The sequence below is a fragment of the Eptesicus fuscus genome, chromosome 15 (genome assembly GCF_027574615.1).
Source record: "Eptesicus fuscus isolate TK198812 chromosome 15, DD_ASM_mEF_20220401, whole genome shotgun sequence".
Lineage (NCBI taxonomy): Eukaryota > Metazoa > Chordata > Mammalia > Chiroptera > Vespertilionidae > Eptesicus > Eptesicus fuscus.
The window spans coordinates 77988362-78013891 of NC_072487.1; the positions used below are offsets into that span (position 1 = coordinate 77988362).

General features: G+C 68.8%; 1 protein-coding gene across 2 annotated transcripts in view; it reads left to right on the forward strand.

The window, feature by feature from the left end:
* Window positions 1-522: 522 nt before the first annotated feature.
* The window catches only part of OLFM1 (olfactomedin 1), a 32037-nt gene continuing 7029 nt past the window's right edge, over window positions 523-25530 (forward strand). Inside the window, exons 1-4 of one of the 2 annotated variants that reach the window (XM_008152478.3) lie at window positions 523-713; window positions 13746-13895; window positions 19928-20083; window positions 21969-22188. In XM_008152478.3, coding sequence (XP_008150700.1) covers window positions 648-713; window positions 13746-13895; window positions 19928-20083; window positions 21969-22188 — 592 coding nt within the window. In that variant the 5' untranslated portion in view covers window positions 523-647. Of the gene's footprint in view, window positions 714-11783; window positions 12022-13745; window positions 13896-19927; window positions 20084-21968; window positions 22189-25530 lie in introns of those variants that run through there. The other variant, XM_054727287.1, reaches the window with a different exon arrangement.

The window sequence follows — 25530 nt, forward strand, 5'->3', positions numbered from 1 at the left end:
CTGGAGCACCGCCTGGGTCCGAGCCTCAGCCGCTCTCAGCAAACGTGGCCCTGAGGGCGTGGCCGGCTCTTCTGTCCCTCCTGGAGGCGCCCACCCTGCGGCCCCGCCCTGGCTGCTGGAGTCGGGGTCCCCAACCGCAGGGCCTGGAGCCCCGCAGCCACGGCCCATCGCGATGGGATCTCCCTCGAGTTAAATTCCCCCGCCTCGTTGATGTCACATCCTGTCCCCGGCTGCCTCCCCGCCGGCCGGCCGCGCCCTCCGCTCCCTGCGCCGGAGCCAGGCGCCGGCCCCTCTGCGCCCCCGCCCCGCGCCTGCCCCGCAAACTTTTGGCACCGCCGCTGAGCGCGCCGCCCAGCCCCGCGCCCGCCCGGAGCCGCGGGAGGAGGGGCCGGAGGAGCCGCCCGCCCCGCCCGCCGCCCGCCCTCCCCGCCCGCCGGGCCCGAGCGGCTCCGATCAATATGCAGAGCGGCCGCCCCGCGCAGCGAACCCCGCGCGCCGCCGGCTCCGGGTGCTGAAGGCGCGGGGACACCGCCGGGCGCCGCGCGGAGCCAGCGGAGCCAGCAGAGCCGGGAGCGCGTCCGCGTCCACGCAGCCGCCGGCAGCACAGGCTCCGCACGCCAGGGCGTTGGGGGCGGCAGCAGCGAGACATGCCACCGGCCCGGAAGCTCCTGAGCCTCCTCTTCCTCCTCCTGATGGGCACCGAACTCACCCAAGTACGTGCACCAACGCCATCTTCCTCCCGGCCGGGCGCCCGGGAGCCCGCAAAGTCGGGGGCAGCTCGGGCAGCCGGCGCCCCCTGCCCGCGCCCAGCCCCGCGGCGGGGAGGACGCCAGGGCGCCCGCGGCCACACTTGGGATGGAGGGAGGGGTGCAGACCGAGACTGGGTCCAGCTCCCCAGAACCCCAGCTCGGCCCCGCTGGGCTGCGGTGGGGGACCCCCTCCCTGCTGAGAAGTTCAAAGGGCGGCAGGAGGGGGCACTGGGCTGTGGTCATCTGGGGGGGGGCAGCGAGCAGGATGTCCAAGCCCCCGTTGGCAGAGGCTGAGCTGAGCTAACTCCCACCCACCCCGCCGCCCGCCTCCCGCCTGTGGGCACAGCGCCGCCCGCCCCGGGGCTGCCCAGCCCGGCGATCCTGCCTCTGAGACCAGACCCGGGAAGGGCAGGCAGCGAGCGCTGGGCTGGGGTGCCCGCCGGGGTGCCCGCCGGGCTCGATGTGGAGGGCCTGGGGGTGGCACACGCGCGGCAGGAAGTGTGAGTGGCAGGCGGCCGTGTGCGTGTGCGGGACCGCGGGGCATGCCCAGTGGGCTCGCCGGCCCCCGGACAGCGCGCCCACAGAGCCCTCGCCGGCCGGGTTCTCCATTTTAGAGCTGCTGCTCGGCGCGGAGGGCGCGGAGGTCTGGGAGGCGGCGGCGGCGGCGGGCGGGAGCGCTGCTCTGGCACCGGGTGCGGGGATGAGCTGCTCGCGGCGGGAGCCGGCCGCTTGGCGGTGACATTAAAATGCCCTTTGGACGCCCCCGTGCCACGCTCTGGGCTGACAGGCCGGCCCTGAGGAGCAGCAAGCCCCGGAGGCGGGCGGGTGCCGGCGCCTTCGCCCCCAGCCCCAGCTGCTCCCCTCCCTCCCCCTCCCTCCCTCCCGCGTGCCTTCCTCTCAGAACAAAAGAGGAAACAAAAGAGAGCGGGAGGTTGGAGGTGGGTCGCAGGCGAGAGGCTCGGAGCACCCCCAGGTTTTGCCTGAAGTCCATGCCTGCTCCCCCGCTCTGCCCGGCAGGTGCGGCCTCCACCCCACACGGGGGGGGGGGGGGTGCCTTGCTGCTCCTCTGACCTCAGAGGCCCCAGACAGCGGCCGGGTCCCCAGAGAGGCTCCGCCTGGTGTCCGCCGAGAGCAGTCTGGTGGCAGGAAGGCCTGGGGGGGCGGGGGGGGCTGTGTACTGTGCACAGACAGGTGCACGTGTGGACGGACAGGGACACATGCGCACGTGACTCACACACTCACACGCATAGACAGGAGCACACGCAGGCATGTGCCCTATGTAGACATCGAGGGACATGAGGGCTGGCTCCCGTGGCCCTGGGAGTGGCTGCCCCAGGACCCCCCACGCCTTCAGGGCTCCTGACGGCTGGGTCCCTGAGCCTGCAGCCCAGACCAGTCCCGCCCTCGTCTCGGTAAAGGGCCCTGTTCTTGGGGAAAACTTTGGTTCAACTTCAGTCGGAACTTCGTCTCGGTGGTTTGGATGTCAGCCCGTCCACGCTAAGGGGGGTGCCCGCCATCTGCATCTCAGCCAGAGTCCCCCGCCCCCCAACCACACAGCTGCACCCTCACCCTGCAGGGGAAGGTCCCTCAGGACCCTGGACAGCTCCGGCCGCCTCCCCTGGGCCAGGGAGGGGGTTCCTCTGGAGGGTCCTTCCCGAAGCTGAGCTGCCGGGCCTCTCCGGGGACCGTGTCCCTCCCTGTGTCCCTGGCCGCCAGCCAGGGGACCTCCCACCCGCGGGGGGGGGGGGCGGCTGCCTGGGCCTGCCGCTGAGGCCCATCCTCCCTGATTGTGTGGATTTTAGGACAAACAAAGGCGGACTGAACCCGATGCAGGATTTCAAGTCCAAGGAGCGGTCAGGGCGTATCCGCCCCGGCCCCCAGCTCCAGGCACCCCCCTGCACTGTCCCATCCAGGGGGACCTGTCAGGGCCGGGCCAGGCGACCTCGAGGCCCTGGCCGTGGGTGGGGGGCAGGGCTGGGTGCTCGGAATGGAGAGCTCCATGGGGCGTCCGTGCCCAAGAATCTCACTTTCTTCATCCCACGGGGGTTTGACCCTAGGGCGCCCCAGGGCGGGCATCCTGAGCCACGCCCGTCACCTCTGTCAATGGACGCTGCACTTGGGGGCTCCGGGAGACCCAGAGCAGAGCAGCCCCCGCTCCCCCACCCCCCCGCTGGGTGGTCTGTCTCCCCTCCCCCCCCACACACACACACACACGTTAGGTAACACGAGGGACACGGAGTTGACGGAGTAGCTGCGTCTATGGAAGTGGGAGCGAGTCGGAGCGTGTGCGTGGGTCTTACCTGCACGTTCCATGCTGCTGGGAACACGCGGGCGGGCGGGCGGGCGGGGGAGCGAGCACATGCCGCCATCTGCGCTCCCCACAGCGTGCACGACCGGCCTCTCGGTCAAATGCCAGCTGTTGATGGATGGCCTACTACGCGCCACGCTTGTGGCCCCAGTGAACTCTGACCTCAGACAGGAAGACGTTCGAGGTGGTCTTGTTCCGTGACTTCCATTAAAGGCGGCGTTTCCCGGCCGGAGGAGGCGTGGCTCCCTCTGTCCCGGGGGGCGGGGGGGGCAGGGGGGGCGGCCTGCGTTCCCGGTCCACTCGGCTGCCCTCAGCGAGAAGCGCGGCCCTCCTATGTGACGGCCTGAGAGAGCCAGGACGCTGTGTAACCACGACCTTGAGCCCAGCTGCCCTCCCCCCGCCTTCCCCCCGTCCCACCAGGCACTGTCCCGTGACCTTGAGGAGGCTCTTGACCTCCCACCGTGTGGGAGCAGGAGGGCTGCCCCGGCTGGGTCTGGGGGAGGTCTCCCTGCGGGAACCCCAGCCCTGTTCCCTCCGCCGCTCCCTGTCCCTCCTCACACACAGGCTCGGCCGCCAGCTGGTCGGGCTGCACGTGGGCAAACCTGGGCGCCGAGCGAGCCCGGCCTCGCCATCTGGCATCTGGACCGCGCTGCCATCATTGTTTGCTTAAGAGGCAGGAGCGAGTCGGAGCCAAGCGGAGGCTGCGTGGAGGGAGGGGGGCCCTCTCCGTGGAGCTGGAGTCAGCCCTGCAGGAGGCGGCGCCCGGTGAGCCGGGGCAGGACTGCGGGCGGGATAGGAGGGGCGGGGGGGCTGCACACAAGGGCGTGAGCACGGCGGGGAAGGCGAGGTGCGGGAGTCGGTGCACGGGTGAGGCAGAGCCCTCCTTGTCAGCCTGGCTCACCCCGGCCGGGCATGGCCTTTCTTTTCTTCTTTTTTTAAATATATTTTTATTGGTTTCAGAGAGGAAGGGAGAGGGAGAGAGAAACATCAATGATGAGAGATAATCATCGATCGGCTGCCTCCTGCACGCCCCACCCTGGGGATGGAGCCCGCAACCCGGGCCTGTGCCCTGACCGGGAATGGAACGGTGACCTCCTGGTTCATAGGTCGATGCTCAACCCCTGAGCCACGCCGGCCGGGCCGGGCATGACCTTTCTTAACGACAGAACGTCCCCGACACCTGGTGGGGTCCCCGCTGGGCCTGGGCACAGAGCCTCCCGGGCACCCGCTGTGGTGGCCGTGTGTTCGCAGGCGTCAGGGGGCGACCGCTGTGTGCTCAGCCCCCGAGTCCGGTTCACTGTTTGCTGGTCTAGGCCCCTGAGCAGAGAGGAAACCGGACCCTGGCCTCCCTCAGGGCCGGGGGGGGGGGGGGAGGGGGCGGGGCCACAGAGGAGCCCTTCACCCTCACCCTCAGCTCCCCCTGCCGCGGACACCCCGGCCCAGGCCCCCGACAAGTGTAACAAGAATGAAACAGCACGTGTCACCACCGGCGGGGCCCTGAACCTGGGCTGGAGGACCCATCAACTCTGCCCCCCTGCCCAGGTGCCGCCCACCCTGCCCTGCACATGAGTGGGGGTGGCGTCTGGGGCTCGGGGAGCACCAGTCAGTTCAGGCCACGGGGAACCCACTGAAAGGCGGGTTTCTGCTCTGGGTGGCATTTATTACCAAAGCCACGGGCCCTGCGGTCAGTATTCACACCCCGTGTGGGGTAACACAGAACCAGCGGCCCGCCACGCCGAATCGGGTGCGTGGCTGCCGTGAGCCAGAAGGAGCCAGGGTTCGGCCTGAAGGCTGCTCTGTGGATGGTGTTCACTCTGAAACCTGCAGCCACGAGGCCACCCACGCGGGCGTGGCCGGGGGAGGGGAGGGAGCGGGGCGGGGGGGGGGGGGACGCACGCCTCTTTGTTTAGCTCGTCATTTGGCTCAGACACTGGCCCGGAGCCCAAGGCGCCGGGAGGAAGCCCGTCGCGAGGTGAACACCTTTTGTGTAACCGTCAAACCCCCGCCCGGAGCGGCATCTGGGTCAGTCCCGAAGGACGCACACCGGGGCTTGGGGAGGGCGAGGGGGCCGCCTGGGGCCGGGAGGCGGTGGCAGAGCCCAGCGCGGTCCCAGGCCCCTCTGGCACCCGTGACCCCGCGTGCGTGTTCTCGTTAAGAAAGAGACATGAAAAGGGGAGGAAGCGGTTCGTTCTCTGAGCGCCGGCGACAAGGTGGCGCCTGGTGTGTCCCCGGAGCCTGCCGGCCTCTGCAGGCCGCGTCCGAGCACCCGCCGAGCCGCGTCTCCGGCTGCGAGGCCACATGCTCGCCTGCTGCCGACCTTGAGCCTCGGCCTTGAGCCGCGGCCTCTAGCAGGGGCACAGCGGGGCACGGACCGAGGTCCGAGGAGGAAGCACAGGACTCGGTGTGCTTGGCTCCCGGCTCCCGGTCCCAGTCCGGGCCCGGCTCTTGCTCTGCGGGGCCTCCCCGCTCTCCTGTGCCCGGGTTACACCTCGCGACAGCTGCCTCGGGGACGGGCAGCGGGGCGGCCTTGCTCTCGCGCCGTGTTTGAGCGCCGTGGCTCTGCTCGCTGGGACCTGGGCGCAGGAAGTGGGCAGACACCTGGGGACAGGTCAGGGTGTCTGGCTGGTGGTCTGTGGGAGAGGGGGGCCTGGGCGGGAGGTGCAGGTGAGAGACGGAGGGTGCGCACCCCCAGCCTTCGTCCACATCGCGCGTGCGGGAGGGGCGGCACCTTGGAGAGCCCCTGGCGGGTTTAGGGAGCCGGCGAGGTGCCCTCTGGGGCCCAGGCCTCGTGCAGACACCCCTCTCGCGTGCACAGGGCTCGCGCGGGGCTTCTGGAAAAAGCGCGGGTCCCGCCGCTTCCAGGGAGGCCGTGGGCGTCTGCGGGCCGAGGAGCAGCCGTGCGCTTACGAAGCGGGTGATTACCGCCCGGGGTCGGCTGCAGGGCTGCGCTCGGAGACACAGAGCCGCTGCTCGCACACAGCTGTGCCCACCCCACGCCCCCCCCACATCCGCACCCGCATCTTTCCCGTGGACACAGTGGGGGGGAGAGGGCGCGGGAGTGTCATGTGACTCCATGAGCGACGCCTGGGGTTTCTGCGGAGACAGTGGCAGCCTTTGGCGCAGCGGCCAGGTCCGGGCAGGCAGGGCCCTGGTCGGCGCGATGGTGGGGGCAGAGCCCGAGCTCGGGGCAGGGACCCACCACCAGACTCGGGAGGGCGCCCACGTCCCTGCTCCCGGCAGAGGCCGCGTCCGGGGCCTTTCCTCCATCCCCAGCGGGACCCCCGCACCGGCTCTCAGGCGTTCCTATAACGACACCCCCCTTCTCATTCGCGTGGGGATCAATTATTCATGTCCGGGCCGACGACTCGCTCCCAGAGAGCAGGCTGCTTCTCGGCGGCCGTGGCGCGTCCCCTCGCTCCCCGGAGAGCAGGGCCCGCAATGTGTGGGGCCCAGCCAGGGGCCAGGGCCGCCGCGTGACCTGTCCCTGCTCTGCCAGCGCCGCCAGAGGGGCCCCTTCCTTCCAGGCGACCAGGAGGATGGCCTGTGGCCCCGGCAGGACGTGGGCGTGGGCTGCCCGAGGCCGCGGGCACGAAAGCAGCGCGGAACCTCCCCAGTGGCCGTGGCAGCTGTGGGAGGGGCTTGGGGAGGCGCTGCCCACGGCGCTGGCCAGCTCTGGCCACGGGCGTCTCACCCGGCTGGGCACCCTTCCTCGTGGCATCGGGGTGGCGGCGGCTCTGCGGGGCGCGGGGCTCCCAAGGCTCGGGCTCAGACGTGGCAGCTGCCCCCTCAGCGTCCCTGGCCCAGCGTCAGGCCGTGCGCAAGCCCCGCGTCGGGCAGGGAGGCCCTGCGAGGCGCCCGGCCGTCAGCGGAGGAAAAGCCTCTTCCCGGAAGCGTGGCAGCCTTCCCGGCCTCCCCGCCCCGCCCCCAGACTCAGAGGCACGGAGGGGCCGAATGGCAGGGGCGTTTGGGTCGGACCGTCTCTGCTGGTCCCCATGGCGCCGGAGGGTCCGGGGCGCCTGTGGGCGCCGCCCCAGCTGCCCGGCCCAGGCCCGTCCTCTCCCTGCTCCCGACTTCCTTCCCCGCAGGGACAGTGCGTGCAGAGGGCGGCACAGGGTGCAAGGGACCCCTCCCTCCCTCCCCTCCCTCCCCACCCCTCTCCCTCCCCCATCCTCCCCACTCCATCCTGTCTTCCTCCTCCACCTCTTTCTTCTCTCCTTCCTTCTCTCCCCATCCGTTTCCCTGCCCCATCCCCAGGGGCACATAGCCTGAGGAAAATATGCATATTTTAAACAGCAAAGGAGCACCCACACTCTGTGCTTTGGGGGTGTCACTTCGCCAAGGAGCGGTGGGGGGAGGTGGGGGTGCGGAGAGGTAACTGGCTGGACCAAGGCAAGTCCCCGTGGACCCAGTTTCCTGTCTGTGGGCGGAGACACTCGGGGCCACACAGCTGTCGTGGGCTCCGTGGGTCTGCTGGCCCCACGCGTGTGTCCCAGGCAGCAGGTGCTCCCGCGTGATGGAGGGAGGGCTGTGAGCCCCGGGGCGGTGGTGCTTGGCGTCCGTGTTCGCACATGTGCCGGCGAGTCTGTGCCCAGCCCGGAGCCCGCCGAGGTCCAGGCTGGGAAGGGCTGGCTGAGGACACGGGCCTGGCCGCCCAGCGGGTCACGTCTGGTGGCCCAGCACCGGAGGCAGAGCCAGAATCATGGGGGAGGGAGGGCCACTCACAGCCTTCCCATGAGGCTGGGAAGTTCTGGCAGAAATGTGTCTGGTGGGTGCCAGGCGCCATGGAATGGTGCGGGTCCCGAGATCCGTGAGGTCTCCCAGTGGCCACGTGCTATGGTGTGGATGTCGTGTGCCCCCCAGTCATGTTGCAATCCTCACCCCAAAGGTGGTCCCAGCAGAGGGGCCTGTGGGAGCGCCTGCCCCTGAGTGGGTCGGGGCCTCGCCGTGCACTTCAGGAGCCACTCTCCCTCCCTGCGTGTGAGGAGGGGACCCGGGAGGGGCCCGCGTGTGAGGACGGGACCTGGGAGGGGCCCGCGTGTGAGGAAGGACCCGGGAGGGGCCTGCGTGTGAGGAGGGGACCCGGGAGGGGCCCGCGTGTGAGGACGGGACCTGGGAGGGGCCCGCGTGTGAGGAAGGACCCGGGAGGCCCCTGCGTGGCCGTGTGGCAGCTCGATCTCGCCCTCGCAGCCTCCAGAGCTGCGCCACGGGCACCTGTGGGCACCAGCCACCCACCTGGCTCTCTGTTACGGCCACGGAGCTGGCCCGCACGCCGCGGCGTCTGAAGGGCGGAGGTGGCCCTGGAACCGCCGGCTGGCCACGTGACCTTGGACAGGTCTCGCCGTCCTCTGAGCCTCACTAGGGGGCCGGCAGTGCACCGACCCCGGCACCCTAGGGTGGAGGGAGGCCGCGCTCACGGGGTCCGGACACCGTGCCTGCCCCTCCGGCGGCGATGTGATCAGGGCTGCAGAGCGGAGCCGGCGTCCAGGGCGGCGCGAGCAAACTGGGACTTAGACGCCTCCTCGGCGGCCCATCCGTTCATCCCCAGCTTCCCGTCCACGCCAGCGCTGCCTGTGGAAATGCCGTGGCCTCGCAGTCAAATTAGACGCAGGCGCTCGCGGCTTCGATGACCCTTCCGAGTGCTTTACAGGCGGCGCCTCTCCCCTGGGCCTCGGATGGCCGCCGGAGGGGGCTCCGCCTCCGCATGGGGGGAGCGAGAGACTCCCCCAAGCCTCCCAGCGGGTGAGGGCAGCGGGGTGCAGGCTGGGGGTGAGGGCAGCTGGGGGTGAGGGCAGTGGGGTGCAGGCTGAGTGAGGGCAGCGGGGTGCAGGCTGGGGGTGAGGGCAGCGGGGTGCAGGCTGGGGGTGCGGGCAGCGGGGTGCAGGCTGGGGGTGCGGGCAGCGGGGTGCAGGCTGGGGGTGAGGGCAGCGGGGTGCAGGCTGGGGGTGCGGGCAGCGGGGTGCCGGCTGGGGGTGTGGGCAGCGGGGTGCAGGCTGGGGGTGAGGGCAGCGGGGTGCTGGCTGGGGGTGAGGGCAGCGGGGTGCAGGCTGGGGGTGAGGGCAGCTGGGGGTGAGGGCAGATGAGGTGCAGGCTGGGGTGAGGGCAGCGGGGTGCAGGCTGGGGTGCGGGCAGCGGGGTGCAGGCTGGGGGTGCGGGCAGCGGGGTGCAGGCTGGGGGTGAGGGCAGCGGGGTGCAGGCTGGGGGTGAGGGCAGCTGGGGGTGAGGGCAGATGAGGTGCAGGCTGGGGTGAGGGCAGCGGGGTGCAGGCTGGGGTGCGGGCAGCGGGGTGCAGGCTGGGGGTGCGGGCAGCGGGGTGCAGGCTGGGGTGCGGGCAGCGGGGTGCAGGCTGGGGGTGCGGGCAGCGGGGTGCAGGCTGGGGGTGAGGGCAGTGGGGTGCAGGCTGGGTGAGGGCAGCGGGGTGCAGGCTGGGGTGAGGGCAGCGGGGTGCAGGCTGGGTGAGGGCAGCGGGGTGCAGGCTGGGGGTGAGGGCAGCGGGGTGCAGGCTGGGGTGAGGGCAGCGGGGTGCAGGCTGGGGGTGAGGGCAGCGGGGTGCAGGCTGGGGGTGAGGGCAGCGGGGTGCAGGCTGGGGGTGCGGGCAGCGGGGTGCAGGCTGGGTGAGGGCAGCGGGGTGCAGGCTGGGTGAGGGCAGCGGGGTGCAGGCTGGAGGGCACACCATTGCCCGCACACCCTGTCCAGTCCACGCGCTGCATCTGGCGGAGAGTGGGCGCAGTGGATCCACTGGACCCTGATGCACAGACGGGTGATGAGGAGAGACCCCCGGGTGTGAGGGGCCCGGGGGGTGAGTCCGCTCTTCCGCCCACCGCCCTCCAATGCTGTGCCCTCCGGTCGGCTCAGTCCCGGGGGCGGAGGCGTTCCCAGACTCGGGCTACATGGAGGAGCCCGTGGGAGCCCCCCAAAAGCATTTTGAAAGGCTGCTTCCTGGCCGGCCCTTAGGGGCGCCACCAGCCCTTCCTGGCTCCCCAACTCGACCTCCCGCTCAGGAGAAATAGTCAGGGCCAGGATCTCCAGGCCCCAGAGGGTGGGAGGGCCCCGGCTCCGGCCTCCCGCCTCTCCACAGCCACCCCCCTCCTGGCCGGGCCCTGGGCCTGCTCCCGGGAGCGCGCAGCAGCCGAGGTGGCACTCTGCACATCGCGATGCCACTGCCGTCCCCTCAGGACGATGCTGCCAGGAAATCAAGCCAGACGCGCTCCCAGACCAGGGGGTTCCTCCCCATCTGCCATCCGAGGTGCCGCCTTCCCAGCATGCTCCTGGGCGTGCTGCCAGGCCCGACACCAGCCCTCCAGGTGTACGCCCCCCTCCGCCAAAGCAGCGCTGAAGAGAGCGGGAGGACCCGGGCAATGCCCCTCTGCCCTCGCGGAGGGTCCTCTCGGCGCCACGCCTGCTCCTGCCCCAGCTCAGCTCAGCCCTCACAGCACCCCGAGAGGAAGGTCACTTATTAGACCCATTTTAGAGGTGGGGAAACTGAGGCTGGGAAGGGCTCGTTACCTCGGCCAGGGCCAGGGCGCGGGCACCGATGACGGTCCTCCAGGTCTCTCTCGGGCACCTGGCTGGCTGCCAGGAGTGTGTGTTGGCGCCGGAGGCTGTGGGGTGGGTGTCGCTTGTAAACAGCGCGGCCCCTGAGGCGGGTTCCAGCACGTGCGTGGCCGCTGCCCTTGCTGCTGCGGGGAGTGGCCCGGACCTGCGTCCCGTGTGCGTGGGCGGAGGCGGGTGGTGGTGGCCAATGCGGCCTGGGCACCCTCCGCACCCACCGCCGCAGAGCCTGCGGTACCGGCCCTCACGGGGAGGTGGCGCCCTGCCCCAGCAGTTGGAATCGGTGGCTCCGAGGCCCGAGGCGGCCGCAGATCCCGGGGTCCATCAGGAAAGCACATTCCCCGGCGGGGCCCCTGCTGGCCGGGTTCCCTCGGCGGACGGGGACGGAGCAGACGGGGGTGTCCCGCTCTCGGGGGCACCGGGCAGGCCGACCCCTGCCTCCCGCTCCATCAGGAAGGAGGCCACTGTCCCCCCGGCGGGAGTGTGGGAGTGCTGGGGGCGGGGGAGGCCCACCTCCACCTGCTCGTGTGGGGCCCCTTGAGCGCCCCCTGCTCCGCTCCGTGTGCACACCCCTCAGCGCTGGGTGCCCTTTCTCCCAAGGGGAGGAGCGGGCCCTGGGGTGTGGGTCTCTGGAGGGTCCCCGGCCGCCTGGGGGTGAGGGAGGACCCCCCCCCCGTGCAGCTAGGACCTCCGCCCCGAGGACTTTTGTGATCTCGGGCGCGGCGTCTGTCTTCCCCGCCGCCCCCCCATCCCCGCCGCACCCCCATCCCCGCTCCCGGCGCCCGAGGTCTGCAGGCCTCGCAGCCGGCGCCAGGGGGCGGCGGGGAGCCGCCGAGAGGAAAAATCCACCCATTTCCTGGGCTGAGCGCGTCGCCGTCGCCGGCCGTGTCCCCGCCTCCCGGCCGCGGCCCCCGCGCGCAGTCTGCCCGGCGCGCGGAGCCAGAGCGGGCGGCGCTTCCCGGCGGCGGCGGGCGCGGGGGGCGCGGAGGGCGCGGAGGGCGCGGAGGGCGCGGAGGGCGCGGCGGCGGCACCGGCACCGGGACAGCGGCGGGGCGCGCGGAGGCCCCTCTCTCTGCGCCCGGAGGCGGCGCACCATGGCCGGGGCGCGCGGGGCGGCGGCGGCGGCGGCGGGCGGGCGGCGGCGGGCCGAGGGGGCGCGGGGACACGGCCGGTCGCCCCTGCCCGCCGCGGTGCCCGCCGCCTGAAGGCTGCCCGGGGGCGCGGGGCCGGCGCCGGCGCGGCGCGGGCGCAGGAGGCGACTCCGGCGCGATGTCGGTGCCGCTGCTCAAGATCGGGGTCGTGCTGAGCACCATGGCCATGATCACCAACTGGATGTCCCAGACGCTGCCCTCGCTCGTGGGCCTCAACACCACGCGGCTCTCGGCCAGCGGCGGCACGCTGGACCGCAGCACCGGCGTAAGTGCCCGCCTTCGCGGTGCCCCCCCCCGACCCCCACCCCGGGCCGGGCGCTGGGGCGCAGGAGGGTCGGGGGCGGCTCCTCTGCGCTGCGGCGGCGACCGGCTCCCCGCGCCCCGGCCCGGCCACTCGCGCCGCCGGCCCTCGGGCCACGCTGCCTGGCTCTGCCCGTGCCCTCCCGGGTGGGCGCGGGGACTCGGGCTTGGAGTCCCAGTCGCTCGTGGGTAAGGTTAGGACAGGAGGCAGGGACCTGGGGATTGTCCAAGGTCACTCAGCAAGTGAGGGGTGGGGGCGCGCCGGGGGCGCCCGGACTCCGCACGGAGCCCTCCCTACTCGGTGACAGCCGGACCTGACCGGCCAGGCCGCGCCCGGAGCCGGCGCCCTCCCGCCTGCACCCCAAAGCCCCGGGGGCTCTTTCCTCCCCGTCCCCGCGCCAAGGTCCTAAGTGTGTGGAGGGGCGGGGGCTCGTCCCCTGGGTGCCACCAGCTGCGAGCTGCCCCCGCGCACCCCTCCCCCTGCCTCCCTGCTCAGGGCCGGGGGAGGGGGCCCGGCTTTGGGCAGGGCTGACCGGAGGGAGGCTGACCGGAGGGAGGCTGACCGGAGGGAGGCTGACCGGAGGGAGGCTGACCGGAGGGAGGCTGGGCTGGAACCCCGTGAGCGTGGGCAGGGCGCCCAGGGAAGGGGCGCGCCCGGCGGCTCCCCGGCAGCTGGAAGGAGAGGTGAAGGACACGAGGCTCCCGAGCTCCCCTCTGCTGTCAAGGGCGCTGAGCTGGGGGAGGAGGCTCCGGGGACCCCCTCCTGAGACCCTCAGGGCACCTGCAGTGTTTCCTCCTTCCTGCCGCTCCGCCTCTGCTTCTGAGCCGCTGGTTGGAAGTGAATGGAATGAGATGTGCCCGCACTCCCTTCTCGGCACAACTTCTCCCCACCCCGAGCTAAAAATAGCGGCGTGACCTGAGGCTGCGGGCGGCTGCGGGCGAGGAGGGGACGGGGAGGGGGCCCCGCCCTGGGCACCTGGCCTGGGGACCACCTGAGCCGGCTGCAAGGTGACACCTGCCGTCCCAGCCCCGGCTGGCGGGTGGCCCTCGGCACGCCTCGGGACTGAGATGGGGTGTGACGCCTGTCCCCAGGAACTTGGAGACGTCGCCACACGGCGGGTGGGTGGCGGCCGCGCCATGCGTGCGGGGGCCTGGGGTTTCTAGGGCAGCCGGCGCCAGGCGGGCGGGGAGGGCGTGGGCTGGGCCCCGGTCCTCGCACCCTGGCTTATAGCGGTTGGGTCGCAGCTATTAGTGGTCCAACGGTGAGGGCTGATCTCCAGCTCGGGGAGCCGGGGAGCCGCAGTGAGCAGGCACCAGTCCCCCTGCTCGCCCTCAGGGGAGGAGATCGTATTTCTCAGTGACGCGCCCACTGGGCCCACCAGCCGCCTCCTGCCTCCCTCCCCTCCCGGCTCCGGCCCGGCTGCCCCTCCCTCTGCCTAATGGATCGATTTGGTCAGACGCCAAAACGCCACTCTCCCGTGAATTTGAAAGATTGCGAACAGCGTGCCCGTCGGCCTCCCTCCCGGCCCCGGGGACCCTGGCGGGAGACCCTTTGTTCTTGGGGACCATCCCCTTTCGTCAGAGCGTCTTTAGACCGTTTCTGTCTGCTCTGCCCGGGGTCGGCGTGGACAGCCCTCCCCATGTCCTACCTCATGTCTCACTCTCTCTCCTCCCCCTCCCCCCGCCCAGGTGCTGCCCACCAACCCCGAGGAGAGCTGGCAGGTGTACAGCTCCGCCCAGGACAGCGAGGGCAGGTGTATCTGCACGGTGGTCGCCCCCCAGCAGACCATGTGCTCGCGGGACGCCCGTACGAAACAGCTGCGGCAGCTGCTGGAGAAGGTGAGTCTGCACGGGGCATGTGCGTGCACCTGTGTGCGTGTGTGTGTGTGTGCGTGTGCACAAGTGTGCGTGCCCCCACCACCGCCGCCGAGGCGTGGCCAGCCCGCAAGGTCCGTCCCAGCGGCACGACTCACTCTTCCCATTGAGACTCTTTGTGAGTGAGTGAGTGAATGAGTGAGTGAATGAATGAATGAGTAGATGGGGACTCCCCAGGGCGGCCCAGGAGGAGATGACAGACCCTCCGGTCACTGCAGGCTCCACTGAGAAGCCGCTGGGCTCCCCACATGCCGTCTCCCGGGGAGGCCTCACCTGCAGCCTGAGGCTTGGTCCCCAGCAGCCAGCGTCCGGACGGGGTGCAGGCCCCCCGGATTTCCCCCGGGGACTTTCCCGCCTTTGAGTGGCTGGACTTGGCGCGTGGCCAGCCAGGCATTGCCCACCGAGGAGCCCCCCACCCCTGCTGCGTGCTCCTGGCACAGACGCAGGTTGAGTCGTCAGCTTTGCCGCCCGCCTGGGGACAGGCGCGCAGTCCCGTAAACACTTTCCGTCCATTACTTCCCCGGCTTCCCAAGAACCGCGTGACGTAGGTGAGACCTTTCGCGCCATCTCGAGCGGTGGAAACCTGGGTCCGGACAGAGGCCCCGCTCATCCCGGGAGACAGCGGTGAGCGGGGGCCGCAGTCACCCCCGGGCCTGGCAGCCTCTGCCCCACGGGGGCGCTGCTGCTGGCGGCGTAGCCAACGCAGCTCCTGGCGCATTCCCCCCAGGACCCTGGGTTCCCGGAGGGCCGGTGGTCGGGGTTCATGGAGGGAAGGAGAAATGGGGGCCTTCTGTTCCCCTCATCACCCGCCCCCCAGCGAGGGGACTCTTCCCACCCTGAGAGAGCAGGTCACACACCACACATACACATAGGTGCACACACACTGCACACACCACACATACACATAGGTGCACACACACTGCACACACCTCACATGCACACAGATACATACGCACACAGAGATGCACACACCTCACATGCACACAGATACATACGCACACAGAGATGCACACATACTGCACACACCTCACATACACACATAGGTGCACACACACTGCACACACCTCACGTGCACACAGATACATACGCACACAGAGATGCACACACACTGCACACACTTCATATACACACAGCTATATACACACACATAGGTACATACACTGCACATACACACAGATACATACACACATAGGTACACACACACTGCACACACTTCATATACACACAGATACACACACGCACACAGCCATGAAGCCACAGCCTTTCCCTCAGTTGGGGGCATGAGAGGAGCCTGTATGTGAGGGGGGAGAGGGCCTGTATGTGAGGGGGAGAGGGCCTGTATGTGAGGGGGAGAGGGCCTGTATGTGAGGGGGGAGAGGGCCGGTATGTGAGGGGGGAGAGGGCCTGTATGTGAGGGGGGAGAGGGCCTGTATGTGAGGGGGGAGAGGGCCTGTATGTGAGGGGGGAGAGGGCCTGTATGTGAGGGGGGAGAGGGCCTGTATGTGAGGGGGAGAGGGCCTGTATGTGAGGGGGGAGAGGGCCTGTATGTGAGGGGGGAGAGGGCCTGTATGTGAGGGGGGAGAGGGCCTGTATGTGAGGGGGAGAGGGCCTGTATGTGAGGGGGGAGAGGGCCTGTATGTGAGGGGGGAGAGGGCCTGTATGTGAGGGGGGAGAGGGCCTGTATGTGAGGGGGGAGAGGGCCTGTATGTGAGCGGGAGAGGGCCTGTATGTGAGGGGGGAGAGGGCCTGTATGTGAGGGGGGAGAGGGCCTGTATGTGAGGGGGGAGAGGGCCTGTATGTGAGGGGGGAGAGGGCCTGTATGTGAGGGGGGAGAGGGCCTGTATGTGAGGGGGGAGAGGGCCTGTATGTGAGGGGGGAGAGGGCCTGTATGTGAGGGGGGAGAGGGCCTGTATGTGAGGGGGGAGAGGGCCTGTATGTGAGGGGGAGAGGGCCTGTATGTGAGGGGGAGAGGGCCTGTATGTGAGGGGGGAGAGGGCCTGTATGTGAGGGGGGAGAGGGCCTGTATGTGAGGGGGGAGAGGGCCTGTATGTGAGGGGGGAGAGGGCCTGTATGTGAGGGGGGAGAGGGCCTGTATGTGAGGGGGGAGAGGGCCTGTATGTGAGGGGGGAGAGGGCCTGTATGTGAGGGGGGAGAGGGCCTGTATGTGAGGGGGGAGAGGGCCTGTATGTGAGGGGGGAGAGGGCCTGGATGTGAGGGGGGAGAGGGCCTGGATGTGAGGTGGGAGAGGGCATGGGGGGGTGCTGGAGGGCAGCACTGCTGGGTCGGAGCCCAGCTCACTGAGACCCTCGCTCAGCTGCGGGTGGAGCTGCGGGTCCCTCTTGGACCCCGTTTCCCAGCCGCCCCGTCACGGCCCCCAGGAGGGCCTGGCAGGGCCCGTGTTTCCCGGGCAGGAGGCGGCGGGGCGGGGCGGGGCGGGCAGCAGCCGGTCCCGGGGGCTGTGCCCTTGAGGGGCAGAGGGCCGTTCTTTTGCCGCCGGGTCAGTCACTTAGAAACAGAGTCAGAAGCCTTAGCAGCTTCCGCAAACACGGACTCAGACCAGACCAGCCTCCCGAGCCTTCCCTTCCTCAGAACTCCGAGGATGGAGCCTGGGGCCTCGGGCCGCGGGCCACGGGGGCAGGGCCGGCGCTGAGGCCCACCTCCCGCTCCCGAGGGGAAGCCAGCCAGGGTTCCAGAAAGCTCCCGAGCCCTGGCATGAGGCTCTTCTTCCTGCCCACGGACAGCCGGCGTCACCGCCTGGACACGTACCGCCCTCGCTCCGCCTGTGGCACTGCCCTCCCGGGCACAGCCCTTGGCCCTGAGGGCCTGGCTGCTCTGCCTTCTGCCTGCAGAAGGGGCAGGGCCTCCTGCTCCCCCTCCGCCTCCCCTTCCCCCTCCCCCTCCTCTCCCCCTTCCTCCCCCTCCCCCTCCCCCTGCTCCTCTCCCTCCCTCCTCCCCCTCCTCTCCCCCTTCCTCCCCCTCCCCCCTCCCCCTTCCTCCTCCCCCTCCCCTTCCCCCTCCTCCTCCCCCTTCCTCTCCTCCCTCCTCCCCCTCCCCCTGCTCCCCTCCTCTCCCCCCTCCCCCCTCTCCTTCCTCCCCCTCCTCCTCCTCTTCCTTCTCCTCTCCCTCCTCCGGCTGGGTTGCCCACAGTCTCCCCTCCTCTTTCCTTATGGGGGGGCGGGGGCAGGGCGAGGCCAGGGCACTGGGCGGAGCAGGGGGCGGGCCCAGCGCTGTGCACCTGTGCCCTGTCTCTGGGCGCACCCCATCCACTTCCACTCCGCACGAGGGCTCCGCCTTACAGCCCCCCACGGGCGGGCGGGCGTCTCACGGGGGAGCTGGGCCCTCGCCCTCAGCTCTGGTTCCCATTGGCCTGGGGTCCTTGGGAGGCGCCTGGGGTCAGGGCGAGGACCACGGAGACCCTCGGAGGGCGGAGGGCGGAGGGCGGAGGGCGGAGGGCGGGTGGGGATGGGCGGGCGGCCCCGCTCCGCGCTCTTTGAAGACCTGTGCGGCCTGAGTTTGAAAGTGCGGGCCTGGGGGTCAGGCCGGGCCCTGAGTCGTGGCTGACGGCGGCTGTGTGAGGGCAGGCACCGTTCCTCACGCCTCTGAGCCGTGTCCTTACGTGTAAAACAGCACCCGCCTCCCAGTGTGAGGCAAGGAACGGAGCCGGGACGTTGAAAATGGTCCCTACACGTCAGCTACTCCCCGAGGCCGGTGTGACCGCCGCCCACCCCCCAGGCAGGAAGAGGTGGATGCGCCCGGAGAGGGGCTGCAGGCTCCATCTTCTCGGGGTGAGGGCCCCGGGTGTGACCTCATTCGCATCCGGCCAGCAAGGTGGGGCCCCCTGGGGAAGGGCTGTGGCGGGCGTCTGTGTTGGTGTCAGGCAGCTGAGTAGCTGGGCATCTTTAACGTGTTTTCTGAATTTAACATTTAGTGTTTGACATTTTTAATGCGTTCAAGGCGCCGCTTCTTTGGCGAATGAAAAGCCCCCTGTGCCGTGAGCTGCCCCGTTCGATGCTGAGACCCAAGCCTGGGACTCAGTCAGTTGTAGCCGTCACCTGCAGCCAGGAATCTTAGCCCCCGGGTGGGGCGGGGTCCCTCCCTCCCAGCCACACGGCTGCAGGGGCGCCCCTGTGCAGGAGGTGGCTGCGTCCTGTGCTGAGGTTACAGGAGTGAAGGGGACCCGTCCCCCTCCCTCCATGAGTCTCCCCCATCCAGCAAGGTGGCTGAGACAGGTGGCCAACAGGGTGAGGTGGTTTCCACGTCGTGTGCAGCCACTTCTGGCTTAGCTCATCAGGGAGGCCTGCCTGGAGGAGGCGCCATTGGGGCTGGGCCTTGAAGGGCAAAGGAAACCCAGCGTTGCAACTTTTCTCAAAAGAGGTGCTGCAGTCATTCCAAGTGACAGAGCAAGACAGGTGAGGGGGCAGGGGGACGGCGGGTGCTAGAGCACACACACTGCGTGGCCAGATGATCTCTGATCGCATAATAATCTGGCCACTCCCTGTCTATCCTATAGAATAAAAGGCTAATATGCAAATTGTCCCCTCGACCAGGAGTTCGACCAGCAGGCAGGCCGGCCAACTGCCCATGTCCCCTCCCCCTGGCCAGGCTGGCCAGACCCCACCCACGCACGAATTCATGCACCGGGCCTCTAATACACACACACACACACACACACACACACACACACTGAGTGGCCAGATTACTATGCGTTCGGAGATCATAACCATCTGGCCGCTCCGCGTGTCTTCCCGTCCATACGGCGTCCCGGGAGAGAGGGCCGAGAGCATCGAGCCAGCACGCGTTGCCCTCTGCGAACCGGAGTCTCTCCACAGCGTCTGTGTAGCTGCTTTCGGATAATGTCACAAAGTTCCCGGCTCTTAGAACGCCGCAGCGAACGATGCCAGTTTCTCTTGTGGAGGGGCCTTTGCGGCTCTTTTACTTTATTGGGGGGCGGGCGGGGAGAGGCAGGAAGGCGTGGGGGCCACGCTGCCGGCTCCTCCCGCTGACCAGGCGAAGCTGAGCCTCAGACCCGAATGAGGTTGTTCCCGAAAGGGGGGGGGGGGTGTATTCCAAACCCGCAGAAGCTCAGACACGGGGATTCGCGGCTGCGGAGGTGCCTCCCTCCCTCGCGATTGGACTCGATTCCGAGCCCGCGCGCCCACCACGGCGACCAGCCTGAGCCTCGAGCCGCCGCCCCGCGAGCATTTGCACCGAATCGAGAGGCAGTTTCCTGAAAACGAAAGGCGCGGGCAGGTGGCTGCGCCCAGAGGCGTCCCTTCTGAGCTCCCTGCGGCCTGTGGCTATTCAAGTTCCGTCCGGAGGCGACACTCCATCCCGACGTGCCCGGGGGGGGGGGGCGGGGGGCGTGCGGAACAGCCGCCCGTCATCTGTGGGTGATGGGTTCCGCCTCCGGGCCCGAGTGTACATGTCTGCAGAGCAGTGTCCACCTGGGATGGTGTGGGCTGATGGGTGGCCCAGGAGGCGGGGAGGCGGGCCCGGCGCCGGGTCAGACCGAGAGTCCCCTGTGCCTCGTTCCCCGCCGTTCTCGGCCCGGCACCCAGTGAGATTAGGGGGCACGAGAAGCTGTGCCCAGGCTGGGGGAGCCCCACAATGCTGCTCCTCTTCGTGGGTGTTTATGTCCGCCTCACTGGGTTCAGCCTGCAGAATAAAGACAGTAGACACCGCACCCCAAAAAAGGAGGGAAGAACTCTCCCAGCCGCACGCCCGGAGCTGTGGCCGCCCGAGGAGACCCGGGCTCCTGCCCTGTGTGCGCCCTGGGCTCCAGGCCTCGGGAGGTGGCAGGGGGTGTTCACCAGACCCCTTCGCTGTGTGGGGAAGCGCCGGGTCCTCACCATCCCCGGTGCCGGTGATGAGGGAGTGAATAATGCCGCGGCCGCGCTGGGTCCCGGCGTGTGGGAAGGTCCCTGTGGCGTATTAGGAGGCGAGTGAGGTCGGCTGCGCTGCCACGGCCCCTCCGTGACCTGTGGCCTCTCTGGCAGGTGCAAAACATGTCCCAGTCCATCGAGGTGCTGGACCGGCGGACCCAGCGGGACCTGCAGTACGTGGAGAAGATGGAGACCCAGATGAAGGGCCTGGAGTCCAAGTTCAAGCAGGTGGAGGAGAGCCACAAGCAGCACCTGGCCAGGCAGTTCAAGGTGCGTGCGCCCGCCCCCTCCCGGGCGGGGCGGGGTTTGCTGCCCTGGGGGCGGGGGGGCCCCTCCCTCTAGAACTAGCGATTGGGGGGATTGGGGGCAGGGGAGCCGAGCGAGGAGGCTCGCTCTTTGCTGTCCGTGGAGACTAGGCAGCTGCCTGCTCGCGCCCTGAAAGGGAGGCCGGGGCCGCGGTTCCCAGCACCTGCTAGCGTCAGAGGCCAGGGGTCCCGGGTCCGAGCTCCGGCCACGTGCCAGCTCCGCTGCTGCTGGGGGCCAGGCACCTCGGCCGAGGACTAGCTTCCTGGGTCAGCGCCGTGCCGGGGCTGGGGCCGGGGCCGCGCAGGGCCGTTCCCCGTCCCACCTCACTGAGCTGTGGCTCGGCTCCCCGGGCGGGGGGCGGGGGGGGGGTCACGGGGAAGAAAGAGAGAGACTCCAACCTCTTACTCACTTGGCGGTAAGTGCTCCCCCTCTCCGGTGACTCCGGACCTGAGGGCCGGAGTGTGACCTGGAATTATATATACATACGTGTGACTATGTATGTATATATATATACACATACATGTATGTACACACCCCAGAGCGGACGCGCTGCCCAATTCCTAAATGGAGCAGTGATATGCGCCTTCATTAAGGCAGACAAGCGTGTTAATTAGAACGCTGGCCCGGATCTGAACGAGCCGGTCGATCACACAGCCCGCGCGCCTGAAAGTTGCTGACGCGGGCGACCTGTCCCTTCCACGCCGCGTCTCCCTTTGATGAGCTCGGCGCGAAGCAAGCACGGGCTGGCTCTTAAAGGCCCCCGTTCTCTAGACGCCATGGCGAGCTGATGGAGCTACAGATCTAGATCACGCACGAGACAGCTCAGGCCTGACCCGGGGAGGAGAGGGAGCGGGCGCTCTGGCCCGAGGCAGGCGGGCGTCCTATCGCCCTCGCTTCTGCCGCCGGTTATCCGGGAAGCGATTTCGACCTGCCTGACCGGAAAGAGTTTGTGTCTCTCCGTCAAAGGCCGGCACGCCCTTCTCGGGGGGGCGAGGGGGGGAGAAGGCAGAGTCCTCTCAGGGGGACGGGTCTCCCGCAGCCAGGGCCAGCTCCTCGCTGCTAGCGCCACCCACAGAGCCATCTCCCCCAGGCCCCGAATCGGGGGCGCGGGGGCGCTGGGGGAAGGCGAGCGGCCCTCGCCCTCGGCCAGGCTGTAATTGCATTAGACCTGCCGGCGCCGTGTGGTGAGGGATTTAGGTAACTGGCAAGGCCGGTCGGACGAGCCCGAGCGCCGAAGTGTGACTTTTATTTTTTTAATGACCGTGCACCTATTTGTCTGTGAGTGGCTGTGTGTGTAAGGCAGGCCAGTGAGGCAGCTCTTCAACGGTCTTTCGTTTTCTTGCTTGCAGGGCTAACTTTAAAGCGTTTTTTCAGAGCCGCAGTGACTGAAGAGGCATGTAACCATGTACCCATGACCGAGGGCCAGACAGCTTTTTGCACCCTGCATTTTTACTGCCCTTCCCCGACACTTAGCGCCATTTCACTAAGGAATCCGGCCACGATCCTCTTTTTTGCATGCGACCGTAGATGCATTTCATGGATCCTTTGAACCCTTGTCAATGCATTTTTTTTTTTTGAAAAAAGAAAAAAAAAAAAAAGGAAACGTGTATGTGACCTAACGCATGTAACCTTCAGATGTTGCTCTCTGCCTGACAATAAAGACCTTTCCCAAAGACGATGGTGTCCTGGAGACTGTTTCATACGCTCTGCTCGCGCTGGGGCCGGAGCCTGGCAGCCTGGGAGCAGGCGGGAGTGTGCCCGCCCCTCGCCGGGGCGCGGCCGGGCCCAGGCAGGGTGTGGCGAGTCTTTGCACGCGTCGCGCTGAACCCGGCTTATTTTGACCTTGCAGGCGATAAAAGCGAAAATGGATGAACTTAGGCCTTTGATCCCCGTGTTGGAAGAATACAAGGCCGATGCCAAATTGGTTTTGCAGTTTAAAGAGGAGGCCCAGAATCTGACGTCAGTGCTTAACGAGCTGCAAGCGGAGATTGGCGCCTATGACTACGATGACCTGCAGAGCAGAGTGTCCAATCTCGAGGAGAGGCTCCGTGCGTGCATGCAAAAGCTAGGTAGGCCCAGCACCCTGCGGGGCGGGCGCGGCCCGCGCCGGCCCAGGGCGCGGTGCTGAAGCGGACGGCGCCCGCCCGGCTTCCGGAGGGAGCGGAGGGCTGCAGGGCTGGGGCAGGGCCCCTGGAGGCGCCCAGGTGAGGCCCGCAGGCTGCACCCGGGGAGCGCGAGGTCCCGCCCCGGGCAGAGGCCGGCCGCACGCCCCGCTGAGTTGCGCATCTGGAAAAACAGGAGGATGTTCGTTGTTGCAAACCATCCGAGGAGTGTGTGCGTGCACGCGCGTGCGTGTGTGGGGGGTGAGCTCCTAGGACACGCGTGGCTTGGGGCTGGAAACTGCTCTCCGGTTCCCTCCAGGGTGAGGCCCAGGCTGAGCCAGGGCCCCAGGCACCGCCCCGCCCGGAGGAGCCAATTCGGTCCCACCGGGCGGGTGACCACTGGTTCGCGGAGGGGCAGCGTGAGTTCTCATCGGTGATGGAACACCCTCTCGCCTTCCCGACCCTCCTGTTCATTGCTTTTATAAGTCTTTTTTTCTAATACTCGCCCGAGGATATTTTTCCCATTGATTTTTTATTTTTTTAGAGAGAGAGAATGGAAGGGAGGGAGGGGGGGAGAGAGAGAGAGAGAAAACATGGATGTGAGAGAGACACACCAATCAGTTGCCTCCCACACTTCCCCGATCGGGACCTGGGTTCGACCTGCAACCCAGGCACGTGGCCTTGACTGGGACCTGACCCTGCGGCCCTTCGGCGTGAGGGCCGACGCTCCGGCACTGAGCCACACGGCAGGGCCTGCTTTTACAAACCTTAGCGTGTTCGTGCCGAGCCCACTGAAATCCCAGTTCCACTTCTTAGACTTCCTTCCTGAAGACACGCTGGCCCTTCTCATCACCGGGTTTAAAGCAAAGGCTGCTCACCGCGCGGTGTCTTTTTCAGAGTAACTCGGGGACTTTCGTCTCATCCTTTGGTTTTACCTGATGTCCTTAGTTCTCTTTTTATTCACCCCCCTCCCCCCCCACCCCCACACCCACACACACACGCGCGCGCGCCAAGTACCTTATTCGAAATGTAAGACGTCCCCCAAGAGTCGGTGCTGGTGCTATTTATTGTCCGTGACCGATCAGAGGTGCCGAGGGCGGGGATCGCGTCAGCGGCGACTCTCTGACCGGGTTCCCAGCCCAGAGCTGCCCCGGGCACCGGGGGGCACATGTGCCGGTCGCCCGCTCTGGAGAGAAGCCTGAGAGGGTGGCGTGGCGATCGGATCGGCGCCACGTGTGCACTCTGTGTCCCAGGAGCGCGTGCCGCTGCGTGTTTTCGGTGACATGCTTCCTGGCACCAGGTCCTGGTGTGTCAGGAGCTGAGCGACCTGGGACGGTCCCAGGAGGGGTGGGCCGGCCGGCCGTGCCTGCTGCTCCGTTCTGGCATCCCACGAGCGCGGGGGCGCCTGGAACGCAGTGACGCTGGGCTCTGCTTATTCCCGCGGGGCGTGGTCTGGGGTTTCTGCCCGGATGGCCCCGAGCTCACTGCCTCCTCTCTCTCCAGACCCTCCCCGGGGTCTCTCCGGGCCTCAGAAGCACCTGACGCCGGAGCATGTGGGGGGAGGGCAGGTGTGATTTTGGCCCCAAGATAAAACCTCCACGTTTTTCAATGAGCGGATCACGGAGCAAAAGGGAAATTCAGAGCAAAACGTGACAAACGGTGAGGAGCGGAGGCCTTTGGGGGGTGCCCCGCCCGCCCGGCCTGGTGGAGAAGCTGCGTGAGCTCAGCCGAGGGCGTCAGGTCTCGGGGTGTCACGTGGTCCCCTCAGCTGCTAAGGGCTCCCTGGGGAGGAGAGAGGATGACGAGGCTCCTGGAGGGCAGCCTCCTGATTCCACCTCCGGTTCCTTTCTCTTTTCTAAAGACCTTGATGTTCAGAGAGACTGCGAAGTGGGGTCTGCAGGTGGGGCCCGGGGTCTGCAGGTGGGGCCCGGGGTCTGCAGGTGGGGCCCGGGGTCTGCAGGTGGGGCCCGGGGTCTGCAGGTGGGGTCCGGGGTCTGCAGGTGGGGCCCGGGGTCTGCAGGTGGGACCCGGGGTCTGCAGGTGGGGCCTGGGGGTCTGCAGGTGGGACCTGGGGGTCTGCAGGTGGGGCCCGGGGTCTGCAGGTGGGGCCCGGGGTCTGCAGATGGGACCTGGGGGTCTGCAGGTGGGGACCGGGGTCTACAGGTAGGGTCCGGGGTCTGCAGGTGGGGACCGGGGTCTGCAGGTGGGGCCTGGGGTCGGCAGATGGGACCCGGGGTCTGCAGGTGGGACCTGGGGGTCTGCAGGTGGGGCCTGGGGTCTGCAGATGGGACCCGGGGTCTGCAGGTGGGACCTGGGGGGTCTCCAGGTGGGGCCCGGGGTCTGCAGGTGGGACCTGGGGGGTCTCCAGGTGGGGCCCGGGGTCTGCAGATGGGGCCTGGGGTCTGCAGATGGGACCCGGGGTCTGCAGGTGGGGCGGGGTCTGCAGGTGGGGCCTGGGGTCTGCAGGTGGGACCTGGGGTCTGCAGGTGGGACCTGGGGGGTCTGCAGGTGGGGCCCGGGGTCTGCAGGTGGGGCCTGGGGTCTGCAGGTGGGACCCGGGGTCTGCAGGTGGGGCCCGGGGTCTGCAGGTGGGGCCCGGGGTCTGCAGGTGGGGACCGGGGTCTGCAGGTGGGACCTGGGGGTCTGCAGGTGGGGTCCGGGGGTCTGCAGGTGAGGCCTGGGGGGTCTGCAGGTGGGGCCCGGGGTCTGCAGGTGGGGCCTGGGGTCTGCAGGTGGGATCCAGGGTCTGCAGGTGGGGTCCGGGGTCTGCAGGTGGGGCCCGGGGTCTGCAGGTGGGGCCTGGGGTCTGCAGGTGGGGCCTGGGGGTCTGCAGGTGGGGCCCGGGGTCTGCAGGTGGGGCCCGGGGTCTGCAGGTGGGGCCCGGGGTCTGCAGGTGGGACCTGGGGTCTGCAGGTGGGGCCCGGGGTCTGCAGGTGGGGCCCGGGGTCTGCAGGTGGGACCTGGGGGTCTGCAGGTGGGACCTGGGGGTCTGCAGGTGGGGTCCGGGGTCTGCAGGTGGGGCCCGGGGTCTGCAGGTGGGGCCCGGGGTCTGCAGGTGGGGCCTGGGGTCTGCAGGTGGGGCCCGGGGTCTGCAGGTGGGGCCTGGGGTCTGCAGGTGGGACCCGGGGTCTGCAGGTGGGACCTGGGGGTCTGCAGGTGGGGCCCGGGGTCTGCAGGTGGGGCCCGGGGTCTGCAGGTGGGACCTGGGGGTCTGCAGGTGGGGACCGGGGTCTGCAGGTGGGACCTGGGGGTCTGCAGGTGGGGTCCGGGGGTCTGCAGGTGGGGCCCGGGGTCTGCAGGTGGGACCCG